The sequence below is a fragment of the Dipodomys merriami genome, unplaced genomic scaffold (genome assembly GCF_024711535.1).
Source record: "Dipodomys merriami isolate MVZ:Mamm:240054 unplaced genomic scaffold, mDipMer1.0.p SCAF_198, whole genome shotgun sequence".
NCBI classification, from domain to species: domain Eukaryota; kingdom Metazoa; phylum Chordata; class Mammalia; order Rodentia; family Heteromyidae; genus Dipodomys; species Dipodomys merriami.
The window spans coordinates 294,305-307,460 of NW_027203359.1; the positions used below are offsets into that span (position 1 = coordinate 294,305).

Genomic DNA, 13,156 nt, shown 5'->3' on the forward strand with positions numbered 1-13,156 from the left:
ACCTTATTTTTCTTTGGATCTTGTATTTCTTAGTCTACAAAACTTCCTAGTATATTTGAGCATGAAGGTGTATTAGTGGATTTTCTGATGCCACTACACAGACTGGACAAATTTTTATGAAAAGAGGTTTATTTTAGCTTCAGTTATGGAGGTCCAAGCCAAGCAGCAGGATATAGTGATGGCCTTTTTGCTGGTAAAGCCGTAAAGCAGTACACCCTACAGGGCATCATATGGTGAAAACCCAGAATGAACATGTGTGTCTATGTCTCTGTCCAGCATTCAATGGTGAGGACTCCACTCCTATGGTGTTATCTAATCTTATTAATGCCACAAAGGCCCCACCTATGAACACATATTTGGTTTAAGTTTCCACCCTCTTACAATGAAGATTAAACTTGAACACAGGAAGTTCTAAGAGACACTCTCAAATCACATCTAGTCTATATTAGAAAGCTTTTTTTTTCACATTAAAACATTTCATAATAAGCCATGCTGGTGGTAGTTCATGCCTGTAATCCTAGCTACTCAGGAGGCTGAGATCTGAGCTGAGGATCACATTCAAAGCCTGCTCAGGCAGGACGTCTGTGAGACTCCTATCTCCAGTTAACTACCAGAAAACTGGAAGTGGTGCTGTGGCTCAAGAGCTAGAGCACTAGCCTTGAGCTGAACAGCTCAGGAACAGTGCCTAGGCCCAGGGTTCAAGCCCCACCACTGAAATAAAAAGTCATAAATTCCTATACTGTAGTAATTGCATTTATTCACCCTACAAATAATACTAGGTTTACATGGTGTTGGTCTATTACCTTCTCTTTTCACTTGTGCAGTTTAGGAACCTATGTCATTTTAGAGAGAAATGGGACATTTAAAGTGCTACCATAATATTTTGATGTAGTATATGAGACCCTTACCTTCTTCTTAGAATTTGTGTACATACTTAAGACTCATATTAACCAGATATACTGATAACAAAAATTTCTAACTTGAAAGTATTTTAAGTTAACTAAAAAAATTTTTTTTCCTCAGTAAACACTGGTGGAAGTAAGACTCATTAAAACAGCTTTATCATTCTGATAAAAAAAATACAAATGTACTTTGACAAAGTGTATTAATTGCTCTAATATTGGCTGGCAAAAATTACAGAAACATTTGATAGGACCCATAGGTAGTTTCTGCATCAGAATTTCTTAAAGAATGATTAAAATAGTACCAAAGAATTCTAGGTTTAAACTGTTATGTGTAACCATATGCATATTTATGACTTTTTCTTTTCTTTTTCCTTTTGTGTAGTTTCTGTGGGAAGAGACTTTGAAGTATCAGTCTCAAATACCCCAAGAACTGCTATCTGTGTACCTCCATTGGCCGCTACTTCTGTAAAGCCCCAGGTTGGCTGTACTGAGGACTACTTGCTCTCCAGGTTACCATCTGATGGCAAAGACGTACCATTTGTGGTGCCCAAGTTTAAGTTATCTTATATTCAGCCCAGGACACAAGGACCTCATCCACCTCTGGAAGAACTTGAAGGTAAACAATAAAGTGGTAGGATTTAAAAATCAACAAACAGGGCTGGGAAGGTGGCTCAGTGGTAGAGCACTTGCCTTGCATGCTCAAGGCCCTGGATTCGATTCCTTAGCACCACATAAGATAAAAAAAGCCGGAAGTGGCGCTGTAGCTCAAGTGGTAGAGCGCTAGCCTTGAGCTGAAGAGCTGAGGGACAGCGCCCAGGCCCAGAGTTCAGGCCCCACGACCGGACCCAAAAAAAAACAAAAAACAAAACAAAACAACAACAACAAAATCAACAAACTACATTTAAATGTTGTTTATATATATCTTGAATCTGAAATTTTTGTTTTGTTTTGTTTTGCCAGTCCTGGGACTTGAACTCAGGACCTGTGCACTGTCCCTGAGCTTCTTTTGCTCAAGGCTATAGCACTCTACCACTTGAGCCACAGTGCCACTTCTGGCTTTTTCTGTGTATGTGGTACTGAGGGATCAAACCCAGGGCTTCATGCCTGCAAGGCAATCACTCTACCATTAAGCCACATTCCAGCCTGAATGTTAAATTTCTATAAAAAGTATAACTTGCTTTTTTATATATCTTTCTGTAGAGGAGCTTATGTCTTGTGGTTTCAAAATATCCCATTATGAAATATGGCCACAATATAACCTATATGTGTATAGGTTTTGCTTTCATGTAAAGGAATAATTACATGCCTTGATCTTCCTTCACACTTTAAGAAAGAAATTTGATCAGTAAACAGAGGAATAGGTATAGCTTCTTATCAGCTATTTTCTAAAACTTGGTGCAATGAGAAATAAGGAAACAAGTAGTTTATCTTTCTACACTAGCCTATATTTCCCAACTAAATGGCTATGTGAAAAAGGTAATTCATTGACTATAGTCTGACATGTTGTAGAGGCCAATGTGCTAATGAGGATAAGAGGAAGGAATATATAACTCTCATTTATTTTCTGTGCTGGTTCTAGGGCTTGAACTTAGGGCCTAGGTGCCATTCCTGAGTCTTTTTTTTTTTTTTTTGCTCAAGGCTGATCTTCTACCACTTGAGCCATAGCTCCACTTTTGGCTTTTTTGGAAGTTAATTGGAGATAAGTGTTTGAACTTTCCCTCTCAGGCTGACTTTGATCTCAATCTCTTCAGTAGGTAGAATTACAGTCATGAGCCACCAGTGCCTGGCAAAGGTATAACCCAATTTGATCTCAAACCCTTGATCCTTCTGCCTCATCCTCCTTGTTGATTATTGGTGTGCACCTTCAAAGCTGGCTGTAGCTCTTATTTAAAAAATAATTTGTGTTAGTGTATTTAAACACTGTCGATTATAGTGGCTTCCCTGTAACTCTCAAAATTAAAAGTTTCAAATATACAGAAAAATGTAAAGATCTTAACAGTGATACCTGTGTGTTCACTTCTTAGATTCATTTATTAACATTTTTACTATACAAGCGCGCGTGTGCGTGTGCGTGCGTGCGTGCGTGCGTGCGTGCGTGTGTGTGTACGTGCGTGTGTGGGGCTTGAACTCAGAGCCTGGATGCTTTCCCTGAGCTACCATTCTTCTTGAGCCACAGTTCCACTTTTGGCTTTTTGGTGGTAGAGATAAAAGAGTCTTCCTGGGCTGCCCTGCTTGGGCTGGCTTCAAATTGCAATCTCAGCCTTGACATTTTAAAGTAAATTGAAGACATCAGTACACTTCCTTGTAATAATAACATATATCTTTATATATGTTATATAAATATATGCTATGTACATACATATTTACTAAAGTTCAGTGATCTTTTTATACATCTTTTGACAACAATCATACACAATGAATTGTCCTAGTGCACACTTGTTGAATGTTATACATTTTTGAATTTCAAATGTATCTTTGTTGAATATTGACATTATACTATACAAATAATATATTGCAATTCTCTGTTAAGACCAGTGCCTCTGTGTTGTCCCTGAGCTTTATTTGCTTAAGGCTAGTGTTCTTCCATTTTGAGCCACTTCTGGTTTTTTGGTGGTTAATTGGAGATAAGGATCTCATGGATTTTTCCTGTTTGTGATCCTCATATCTCAGTCTCATGAGTGCTAGGATAAGGAGCTTGAGCTTGCTCTTTGTTTTCTTTAGATTGTAAATTCATGGTTGCTTGCCCCTATTTTTTCCATTCTGCTTTTAAGCTTAACTAGTGGATATTTTCTTTCAGATATTGCATGTTTCAGTTCTAAAATTCATATATTCATAGGTTTCATTTCTCTTCCAATTTCCCGTTTTTACATTATTGCAAACCTATTTTCTTTCATGTGGTTTATCTTTGCTCATTTCAAACATCTATACATCTAGATTTAGGTACTGTTGACTATCTTTTTTTTTTTTGAGGATGTATTTTCCAGCATCTTTCTATAGCATGTGATTTTCATGTTCTGTAATTTTGTGTTCTGAACATTGATTGTTACGTGGTCAAGACTACATTTGATTACATTAATCTGAGAAGTCATGTTTTCTCTCCTTTCTCTCTGTCCTTCCCTCTCACTCACTCTTTGCCTTTCTCTGTCTTTCTACCAGATGTGTAACTTGGTTGAACTTAAACTACAAATTCAACCCTTGGATGGTTGTTCAGGTATTAGCCATATATTTGAGCCCATTTTCTTTGCAGAATTTGGGACATGCTTCTTTCCAGGATTCTCACCTTTCTTTCCAATGGCTCTGGATGCCTGGTATGCTGTACTATGGTTTATTTGCCAGTTTGCTATTGGAGTGTTATACACCCTGCATGGTGTCAGCTTTGGCTTATACTCAAGCTAAAAATAATCAAAAACAGATAACTTTATACTGTTTCTTTTTTTCCAAGAGTAACTCCTGTCAAAAATCCATACTGTTAGCTGGGTGCTGGTGGCTCACGCCTGTAATCCTAGCTACTCAGGAGGCTGAGATCTGACGATCATGGTTCAAAGCCAGCCCAGGCAGGAAAGTGAGACTTATCTCCAATAAACCACCAGAAAACCAGAAGTAGCTCTGTGGCTCAAGCAGTAAAGTGATCGCCTTGAGCTGAAGAGTGCAGGGACAGTGCCCAAGCCCAGAGTTCAAGCCCTTCGACCTACCTACAAAAAAAAAAACAACCCACAGTTTTTCTAGACTCTGCAGTGCCAATAGGGATTTGTTTGTTTTCTGTTTTTCTCCAGAGTTTATCTCTAAGGGAGGTTCAGTCTAGAGGAAGAGATTTTTCTGTGTGGGTACTGATCCTGGGACTTGAACTCAGGGGTGGGCGCTGTCCCAGGACCTGAGGCAAGCACTCTGCCCTTGAGCCACAGCTTCTGGCTTTTTGGAGGTTAATTGGAAATAAGAGTCCCAAGAACTTTGCTGCCCAGACTGGCTTCCAACTGTGATCCTCAGAGCTCAGCATCCTGGGTAGCCACTGGCATCTGGAGAGATTTTGTTTTGTTTTACTTTACAAAAAGGGAAAGATGGATCTTCCATTTTATTATACACATATCAAGTGTATCTCAAAACAAATTTAAAAGATTCTGGCTTAAAAGGTATGCTAATTCATTTTTTCTTTCATACTTGCTAAAAAGCAAGTTTCATAATCTCTTATTCATATCAAATATTTATGAATGTGTTTTCATATTTATTGTTTTTTAATGGATCTACAGTATTTCATCATATGGATGAGCCATTATTTAATAAATAGTCTATTTCAAGACAACTTATTAGGGTGCTGTGTTTTCCTAATCAGGAAAAAAGTAAGAAATAGCAATATATGGTCATTTTTCTTTTGCTTTTTTCATTATGCTCACTACAAAACAAATTGCATTTGGAGTCAAGTGAATGAGAAATTGGTTATTCTTAAATTAGAGGTCCATCGAGGGTGTTGTGTCACCATCTAGTTTTAATATATTGGAGAAGATTTACTTCAAAAAGTTTAGACTCAAGAAGAAAGCCCTCTTGAAACCTAATCATATATTTGTGTGCATATATGCATTGCATGTGAATGATAGATTGAGATGAAGAAGAAAATTTTGAGAAGATGGACCACTATTGCTGAGGATTAAAATTGTCTCAGGTATTAGAGATTTATTCCTTTGCACTGTTTACTTGTTGATTGTCTGATCCAGTCTGTTTTGATATTAGACTTTAACGCTACCATTTTGTTGTTCTTTATCACATATTTTACTTGTTCATCAGTAGTACATATTCTGAATTTAAAAATTTAAATATGAATTTTTTTATTTTTATTTTGTCAGTCGTGGGGCTTGAACTTTGGGCCTGGGCACTATCCCTTAGCTCTTCAGCTCAAGGAGAGCACTCTACCGCTGGAGCCACAGCACCACTTCCGGTTTTCTGAGTGGTTTATTGAAAATAAGAGTCTCATGGAGTTTCTGACCCAGGCTGGCTTTGAACTGTGATCCTCAGATCTCAGACTCCTGAGTAGTTAGGATTACAGGTGTGAGTCACTCATGCCCGGCTAAATATGAATTTTGAAAGTTGTGCATAGTCAGAAAATTTGCATTACTTACTGCACTGTGGGTTAGTACACTGAGATAAATTTCACCAGAATCTGAAAAATGATACCAGTGTATACCATATAATGGGAAAATTGCAATTGTTTAGTGATTTTTCTAAAGAAAAAATGAAATGAGAAAACTGTATTCTTTTTTAGATGTAAGTTATCAAAGTGGTAAGTTATCTCTGGTATTCCTACTCTTGAGAGTTCTAATGATCAGTGTTATTATGGTTACTGTAACAAAGACTGTCCTAGCAATGTTGTATGCTAGCTACTGAAAAGTTAGAAGTATACAGACAATAGCTCAGGAATCACAGCTTCTTGGCACCCTTCTGCCTCTGTGCTGTTCTTGAATTATATACAGTGGTGTTTGAACCAGGAGGATAATAAATCACATCTCCTCTCAGTATTTTTCTTTTCTGAATTCAATGCAAAATCATCTTATTATTTAGCTTAATTCAGAAAGCATCATTTTATACAGTTCCAATTTAAAGTAGAACAAAAATAATTAAAAGATGACATTGTATGCCTCTGAATTTTTTAATGCCTATATGTTGTTTCCAGTACAACTATTCTCCTTCAAAGGAATTTTGTGAATACCTTTTCCCTTAAGTTGTGAGAAATCATTCACATGTAGGAAAATGTCCTAGCCAGAAACATACAGCTTGGTGATTTGTTGCAGAGTAAAACACCTGTAAGTCATCACCCAGGTAAAGAATAGTGTTACTAGATACTCCAAAGCTCCCCTTTCCTTTTTAGTTATTCAGAGTAATCGGTATCACAATTGTTATCGTTCTCCTGTTTCTTACCACCAAAGCACATATTCCTAAATATTGTACCTTAATATTTTTGTTTTCTAACCTTTATTTAAATGGCCTATTCAGTATGTATTCTTTTTTGTGGGTTATTATTGAACACCCTATTTATGTGTGATATTCATTCAAGTCATTGGTAGTTTTAGTTTGTTTTCATATCTGTACATAATGTATTACAGTAAAAACTGATTCTAGATGGCATACAATACAGTAGTGCTTCTGTGTAGCATATTGTTAGGTATTTTATGCAACAATCCCACACCAATTTTTGTCTGTTTTCCTGTTGATGGTATTTGAGTCTATCAGTTTGGGCCACTATAGAGAGTGATACTCATGACCTTTTTCAGATACTTCTCTAGTGCATGTGTAAAGCAGTTTCAGCTGTGTTTGGAATGGCATTGTAGGTCCACAGGGCATAAATATGTCAGTGTTAGTAGATTTCACCAAACTGTTTTCTACAGTGATTACATCAGAGTTACATTCCCACCAGCAGAATGTAATACTTTATAGTCAACACTTTCTTGTCAACACTTGCTATTATCTGAGTTTTACCCATTCTGCTGAGTGTCTGTCCTTTTACTGATTTATAGTGGTTTTTCATATAGTCTAGATACAAACTGTCAGTTATGTTGTACCATGTGTCTTCTCCCTTGTACTCTCTAAAATAGTATATTTCAACAAACAGAATTTTTTAAGTTATTGAGTAACTTAAACTGGCCCTCCATTGTGTAAGAGCCCTTAGCTAGCCACTTGAGCCATTCCTTCATCTCACAGTGCTCTAGGTCACTTTTAAGATAGAATCTCCCTTTTTGCCTGGGCCAACCTGAAACTACAGTCTTCCTAGCTATGCCTGTTGTTCAGCTGGCATTATGCATGGATCACTACTCCCAGCATATCTGTTGCGATAGATCTCACTAATTTTTGCCCAACCTATCTTTGAACCTTCCTGATCACCACTTTACAAGTAGTTGGAATTGCAAGTATGAACCACTATGCCTGTGATTAATGTGCTCTGTGTTCCATTTTAGAACCTTGTCCTAAGGCAGTGAAAACTGTCTTACATGTCACTTAAATATAGAAGTCTTATAATTTTGCTTATAACATTTAATTTGAACTATCAACCCATGTAATTAATTTTTATTAATATTAAGTGAAACCTTTTTTTCTTTCCACATCAGTATCCAATTGTCTTTAGCACTTGAGTTTCGGTTCATCCTTTCCCTGCTACTGAGCATGGTTACCGAGACCATATATCAGGTGCCCATAAAATGGTATCTCGGGGCTTTCTTTTCTGTTCCATTAATCTGTCTGTTTATCATGATGTCAAAATTCTGTTTTTAACACTCAGAAGAATAAATTTTTCAGTTTTTTGGGGGGGTTGTTTATTTTTTTTTAACTGAAGATTATCTTTTTGGCTATTCTTGGTCCTTAGTCTTTCCATAAATAGTTTCTGTACACGTTTTTGTTACTTGATTTCCAACTTAATTCAACTTTAATTATGATTAAAAAAAAAAAGAAAAGCCTGTACTTCGAATGATTTCAGTCTTTTCAAATATCACAACTCTTCAGTTTATCTCAGTATGTGGTCAGGGTTTTTTTGTTTTTTTTTTTTAATTCCAGTACTAGGGCTTGAACTCAGGATCTTGAGCTTTTGCTTGCATTTTTGGTCACAGCTGGTATTCTACCACTTGAGCCATGTACCCACTTCTGGCTTTTTGCTGGTTAATTGGAGATAAGAGTCTCTTAAGTTTGCCTGCCTGCCTTCAAATCTCTTCCCCCACATACCAGCTTCCTGAGTAACTAGTCATCAGTGCTCAGATAGTGTTGGTTTTTGTAAAAGTTGTGTCTTCTTAAAAAGGGTGGATCTAAAAACAAAATATTTTTGTTTAAAAGATGTCTTATAATGTTAAGTTAAAAAATAAGGAAAAGCAATAAAAAGGGGCAAAAATCATGTGTAGAGATGTCACAGTGAAACTCCCTCATTACAAATGTATGTTCACTCAAAAAATAAAAATAAAATAAAAATTCTAAAATTTACCAGACTGTCTTAAGAACAGGATTCCTGGTCCTATCTCACATATAGTAACTTTACACAGAACCTCATAAAAGGATACTGATTTTTTTTCTTTTAGCTATGAAGGGTGTGTGATTTAATGTTACCTGAGACAAAACTTTTTTTCCTTTGCGTGTACCAGGTTTTGGCTTACAACTCTTCTCTAAAGGATATTGTAAAATGTTAGAAACATTTGCTTTCAGGATCTGCCAGAGCATCTTTTGGAGATCGAAAGGCAGAACTTTCCAGTTCATTACAGCATGGTTCCAGCTATGATGTGTACAATCCCTTCTACCTGTATCAGAGCATCTCACCTGACTTGAGCCGGCGCTTCCCTCCTCATTCAGAAGTGACAAGACTGTATGGGTCAGGTATAAAACCTTTTTGTGCTTTTCCTCTGTTTCTCCTTAAAAAATTTAGAAATCAGCCAGGCCCTGGAGGCTCACACTGGAGATCTAAGGATTGCAGTTTGAGGCCAGCCTGAGCAGGAAAGTGAATGAGAGAAGGAAATAAGGGAGACTGATGAAAACAGTGTCATTGATAAAGATGCATTGTACTTGTAACCTGACTTATGAAATTCTAACCTTATGAAATTGTAACCAACTTAATGATATATATATGTATATATTTATTTATTTATTTTTGGCTGGTCATGAGCCTGAACTCTGAGCCCTGGGCATTGTCCCTCAGGTCTTAAGCTTAAGGCAGTGCTCTACCATTTAAGCCACAGCACCACTTCCGGCTTTTTCCGCTTATGTAGTGCTGAGGAATGGAACCCAGGGCCTCATGCATGCAAGGCAAGCACTCTACCACTGAGCCACCTTCCCAGCCCTTAATAAAATCTTTTTAAAAAGAAAAAAGAGCCAGCTACCCGTGGCTCACACCTATAGTCCTAGCTACTCAGTAGGCTGAGATCTGAGGATTGCAGTTCAAAGCTAGCCTGGGCAGGAAAGTCTGTGAGACTCTTATCTCTAGTTAACCACCAGAAAACCAGAAGTGGTGCTGTGGCTCAAGTGGTAGAGCGCTCACCTTGAGCTGAAGAGTGCAGGGACAGCGTGTAAGCCCAGAATTCAAACCCCACAACTGACAAAAAGAAAAAGAAAAAAAGATTAATGCATTGTGTTTGTTGGTAGCTCCAAAATCCATTTTTTCCTATTTTTAAAGTTTTGTTTTTAAGTTATTTTGTGCATATTTTATGTATTAGCTATTCAAGTGAATAAGCTTTTTTCTTCAATCCTAATCGCTTAAATTTAAGAGCTTATAAGGTAATTAGAAATATAGAACTTTCAGTTTCTTATCAGTTATAGGCTATTTTATGTGTTTCCACTTTATAAAATTATCACAACTTTTCAAATTTTTGATACAAATCTGGGTCATTCATATATGTGTGTATGCAGACAGGAGGTAGATACATAGATATCATTCAACCACTGAATTCAGAGTAAGATATTGAATAAAGAAAGAATATTTACTGAGGTGCCTACTCTGTTCTTGAATGTACATTTGGAAGATGGAGTTTGTTTTTCCAAGGATTTTCCAATTTAAAATGTGCTGAGTGCCCATTAAGTAACTGAATTGCACTCAGCACAGAGTACTTATGTACTCTTAGATTATTCGCAAGTGAAAATTTGAGAATATAAACAAAAAAAACTTGTTTATGACTCTAAAAAATGTGTTGTTTCTATTTAGTTGTTTCAAACAAAAATCATTGAAAAATTTTTTAGATTTCACCAGAAAAGTTTATTATGTAGATTTTCATATGACGTATACAATGTGTTCTACTAGGAACTTAGCTTATGATGAAACTCTGTGCTTCATTTTCATTTTCAATTTTTTTTCATTTAGTGGTTGTGGGATATGAACTCAAGGCTTTGTGCTTGTTAAGCAGGTACTCTACCACTTGAAACACACTTCCATCCCTTCTCCAGTTATTTTTCAGATAAGTCTTACTTTTTTGCCCAGGAGAATGTATTAACACTTTCCACCATGTTGGGATACAGGCACATGCCACCATAACCTACTGTTCTTGTTTTTGTTTTTTCTTTTGTCAGTCATAGGGCTTGGACCCGGGACCTGACCTCTGTCCCTGAGCAGTTTTGCTCAAGGCTGATGCTTTACCACTTTGAGCCACAGAGCCACTTCAGTTTTCTTTTTTTTTTTTTTTTTTTTTTGAGTTTTTTTTTTTTTGGGGGGGGGGGTCCGGTCGTGGGGCCTGAACTTCAGGCCTGGGTGCTGTCCCTCAGCTCTTCAGCTCAAGGCTAGCGCTCTACCACTTGAGCCACAGCACCACTTCCAGTTTTTTTCTTTTTGCTTATGTGGTGCTGAGGAATCAAACCAAGGGCCTCAGGCATGCAAGGCAAGCGCTCTACCGCTGATCCAACTTCCCAGCCCCCCACTTCAGTTTTCTAATGGTTAACTGAAGATAAGTCTCACAGACTTTTCTGCCTGGGCTGGCTTTGAACCATGATCCTCAGATTTCAGCCTCCTGAAACAAATTATAAGATTGAGTATTTTTGATAAATTATATAAAGAAGTCAGAATTGATCTTTTTTTTTTCTTTTGGTACTGGGGCTTGAACTCTGGGCCTGGGCTCTGTCCCTGAGCTCTTCAACTCAAGACAAGTGCTCTACAACTTGAGCCACAGCACCGCTTCTGGTTTTCTGGTGGTTTATTGGAGCTAAGAGTCTCACAAACTTTCTTGCCTGGTCTGGCTTTGAACTGGGGGGCCTCAAATCTCAGCCTCCTGAGTGGCTAGGATTACAGGTGTGAGCCATCAACTCCCGGCTTGAAAGGAGGATTTGGGGAACTGTTTTGTTTGGACTAGCCTGGAACCACAGCCCTCCCCATTTCAACCTCCCAGTTCTTGCAAGATTTTTGCCCAGATTGGCCTGGAATCACAGTGCTCCAATCTCTACTTCTCTAATACCCACAGGCATGAGCCATCACTGCTCACCTTATTTTCTTTCCTATAAAAAGCAATACTTTTCTCTTGTCCCTTTGTAGTTTGTGATTTAAGGACCAGCAAGCTTCCTGGTTCCCCTGGGCTAAGCAAATCTATGTTTGATCTTACAAGTTCATCTCAGAGATTCACCCAGGTAAAGTAATATTATTTCAAAACTAAAATTGTGTGATTTTTTTCAAATTAAAAATTCTGAAAGGTGTGAATTACATTAGATATTACAAATCTTCCTGTGAATATATCCATGCTAATATCTGAAGAGTAAACACTTGACATTTTCCAGATGCATTCATTATTTTAAGAAATTCTTAGTTAACTAATAAAAAGTAGTATTTTTCTTTTGTTCATTTTTCAAAAAGTTTATATTTCTCAGTTTGTATGTACATAAGGAATCGTTCGTTATACAGGTAGAATTCAAAATGGTATAGTTAAAAATGGTTATTTAATTTTCCTTATGAAACAAACTATAGTTACTAAGAGTGTTTCTTTTCAGATGTAGTAATTGCTGATGGTTTTTGAAATGGAATTGTGAATTTTCTGATACTTTAAAGATGTTTCATTTTTAGTGCAAATAAACTAAAATTAGTAACTATTATAATTAGGAAACAGATAAGCAAAGTAAAAAAAGAAATCATTGGTATTTCTGTAAATGAAAGCAGGAACGCTCGAAAATGTGTGTGTGTGTGTGCATGTGTTGCTTGTGTGCTCGATACTTGTAGACTTCAATGTGAAAATAAAATGGAAGTGTATTCTAAGTCATTCACAAAAATTCTCACCTGAGATAATTCTTTATAGCATTAATCTTTGAACAAGTATAGAATTGTTTGGAGAGGTTGTTAAAATATACACTGTCAGGCTCCAAATCCAAGTTTTAATTTAGTAACCCAGTGATGTGACCTGAGGGTGCATGTGTGTGCGTGTGTGTGTGCATGTGTGCATGTGTGTGCCAGCATGTGCCAGTCCTGGGGCTTGAACTCAGGGTCTGGGCAATGTCCCCTGAGTTTTTTTCTCAAGGCTAGCACTGCCACAGCTCCACTTCTGGCTTTTTGTTAGTTAATTAGAGAAAAGAATCTCATGAACTTTCCTTCCTGGGCTAGCTTCCAACCATGATCATCAGAGCTCAGCCTCCTGACTGGCTAGGATTATAGTGACAGGTGCCCAGCTGGGACCTAAGTTTTATTTGTACCAACCTCCTAAGTGCTGCTGTGTTTTGATTTTCAATAATGATTTTTAAGTATGAAATTTAAGAAATTACCTGTTAAAAACTAAACCAAAAATAAAGCCTTTTCAGTTTATTATCTTGTAAAATATTTAAGAGTTATCTGTTAA

General features: G+C 37.1%; 1 protein-coding gene and 1 long non-coding RNA gene across 4 annotated transcripts in view; one reads left to right on the top strand and one right to left on the bottom strand.

Annotated features, from left to right (window-relative positions):
• The window catches only part of LOC138831484 (uncharacterized), a 36,025-nt gene extending 26,683 nt beyond the window's left edge, over positions 1 to 9,342 (bottom strand). Inside the window, exon 1 of the long non-coding RNA XR_011373338.1 lies at positions 9,183 to 9,342. This is a non-coding gene — a long non-coding RNA (uncharacterized lncRNA). The remainder of the gene's footprint in view (positions 1 to 9,182) is intronic.
• LOC138831482 (tandem C2 domains nuclear protein) overlaps positions 1 to 13,156 on the top strand; it is a 38,046-nt gene that overhangs the window by 8,232 nt on the left and 16,658 nt on the right. For all 3 annotated transcript variants that reach the window (XM_070028540.1, XM_070028542.1, XM_070028541.1), the window contains exons 5-7: positions 1,288 to 1,521; positions 9,072 to 9,239; positions 11,872 to 11,963. In XM_070028540.1, the coding sequence (XP_069884641.1) occupies positions 1,288 to 1,521; positions 9,072 to 9,239; positions 11,872 to 11,963 (494 nt within the window). The remainder of the gene's footprint in view (positions 1 to 1,287; positions 1,522 to 9,071; positions 9,240 to 11,871; positions 11,964 to 13,156) is intronic.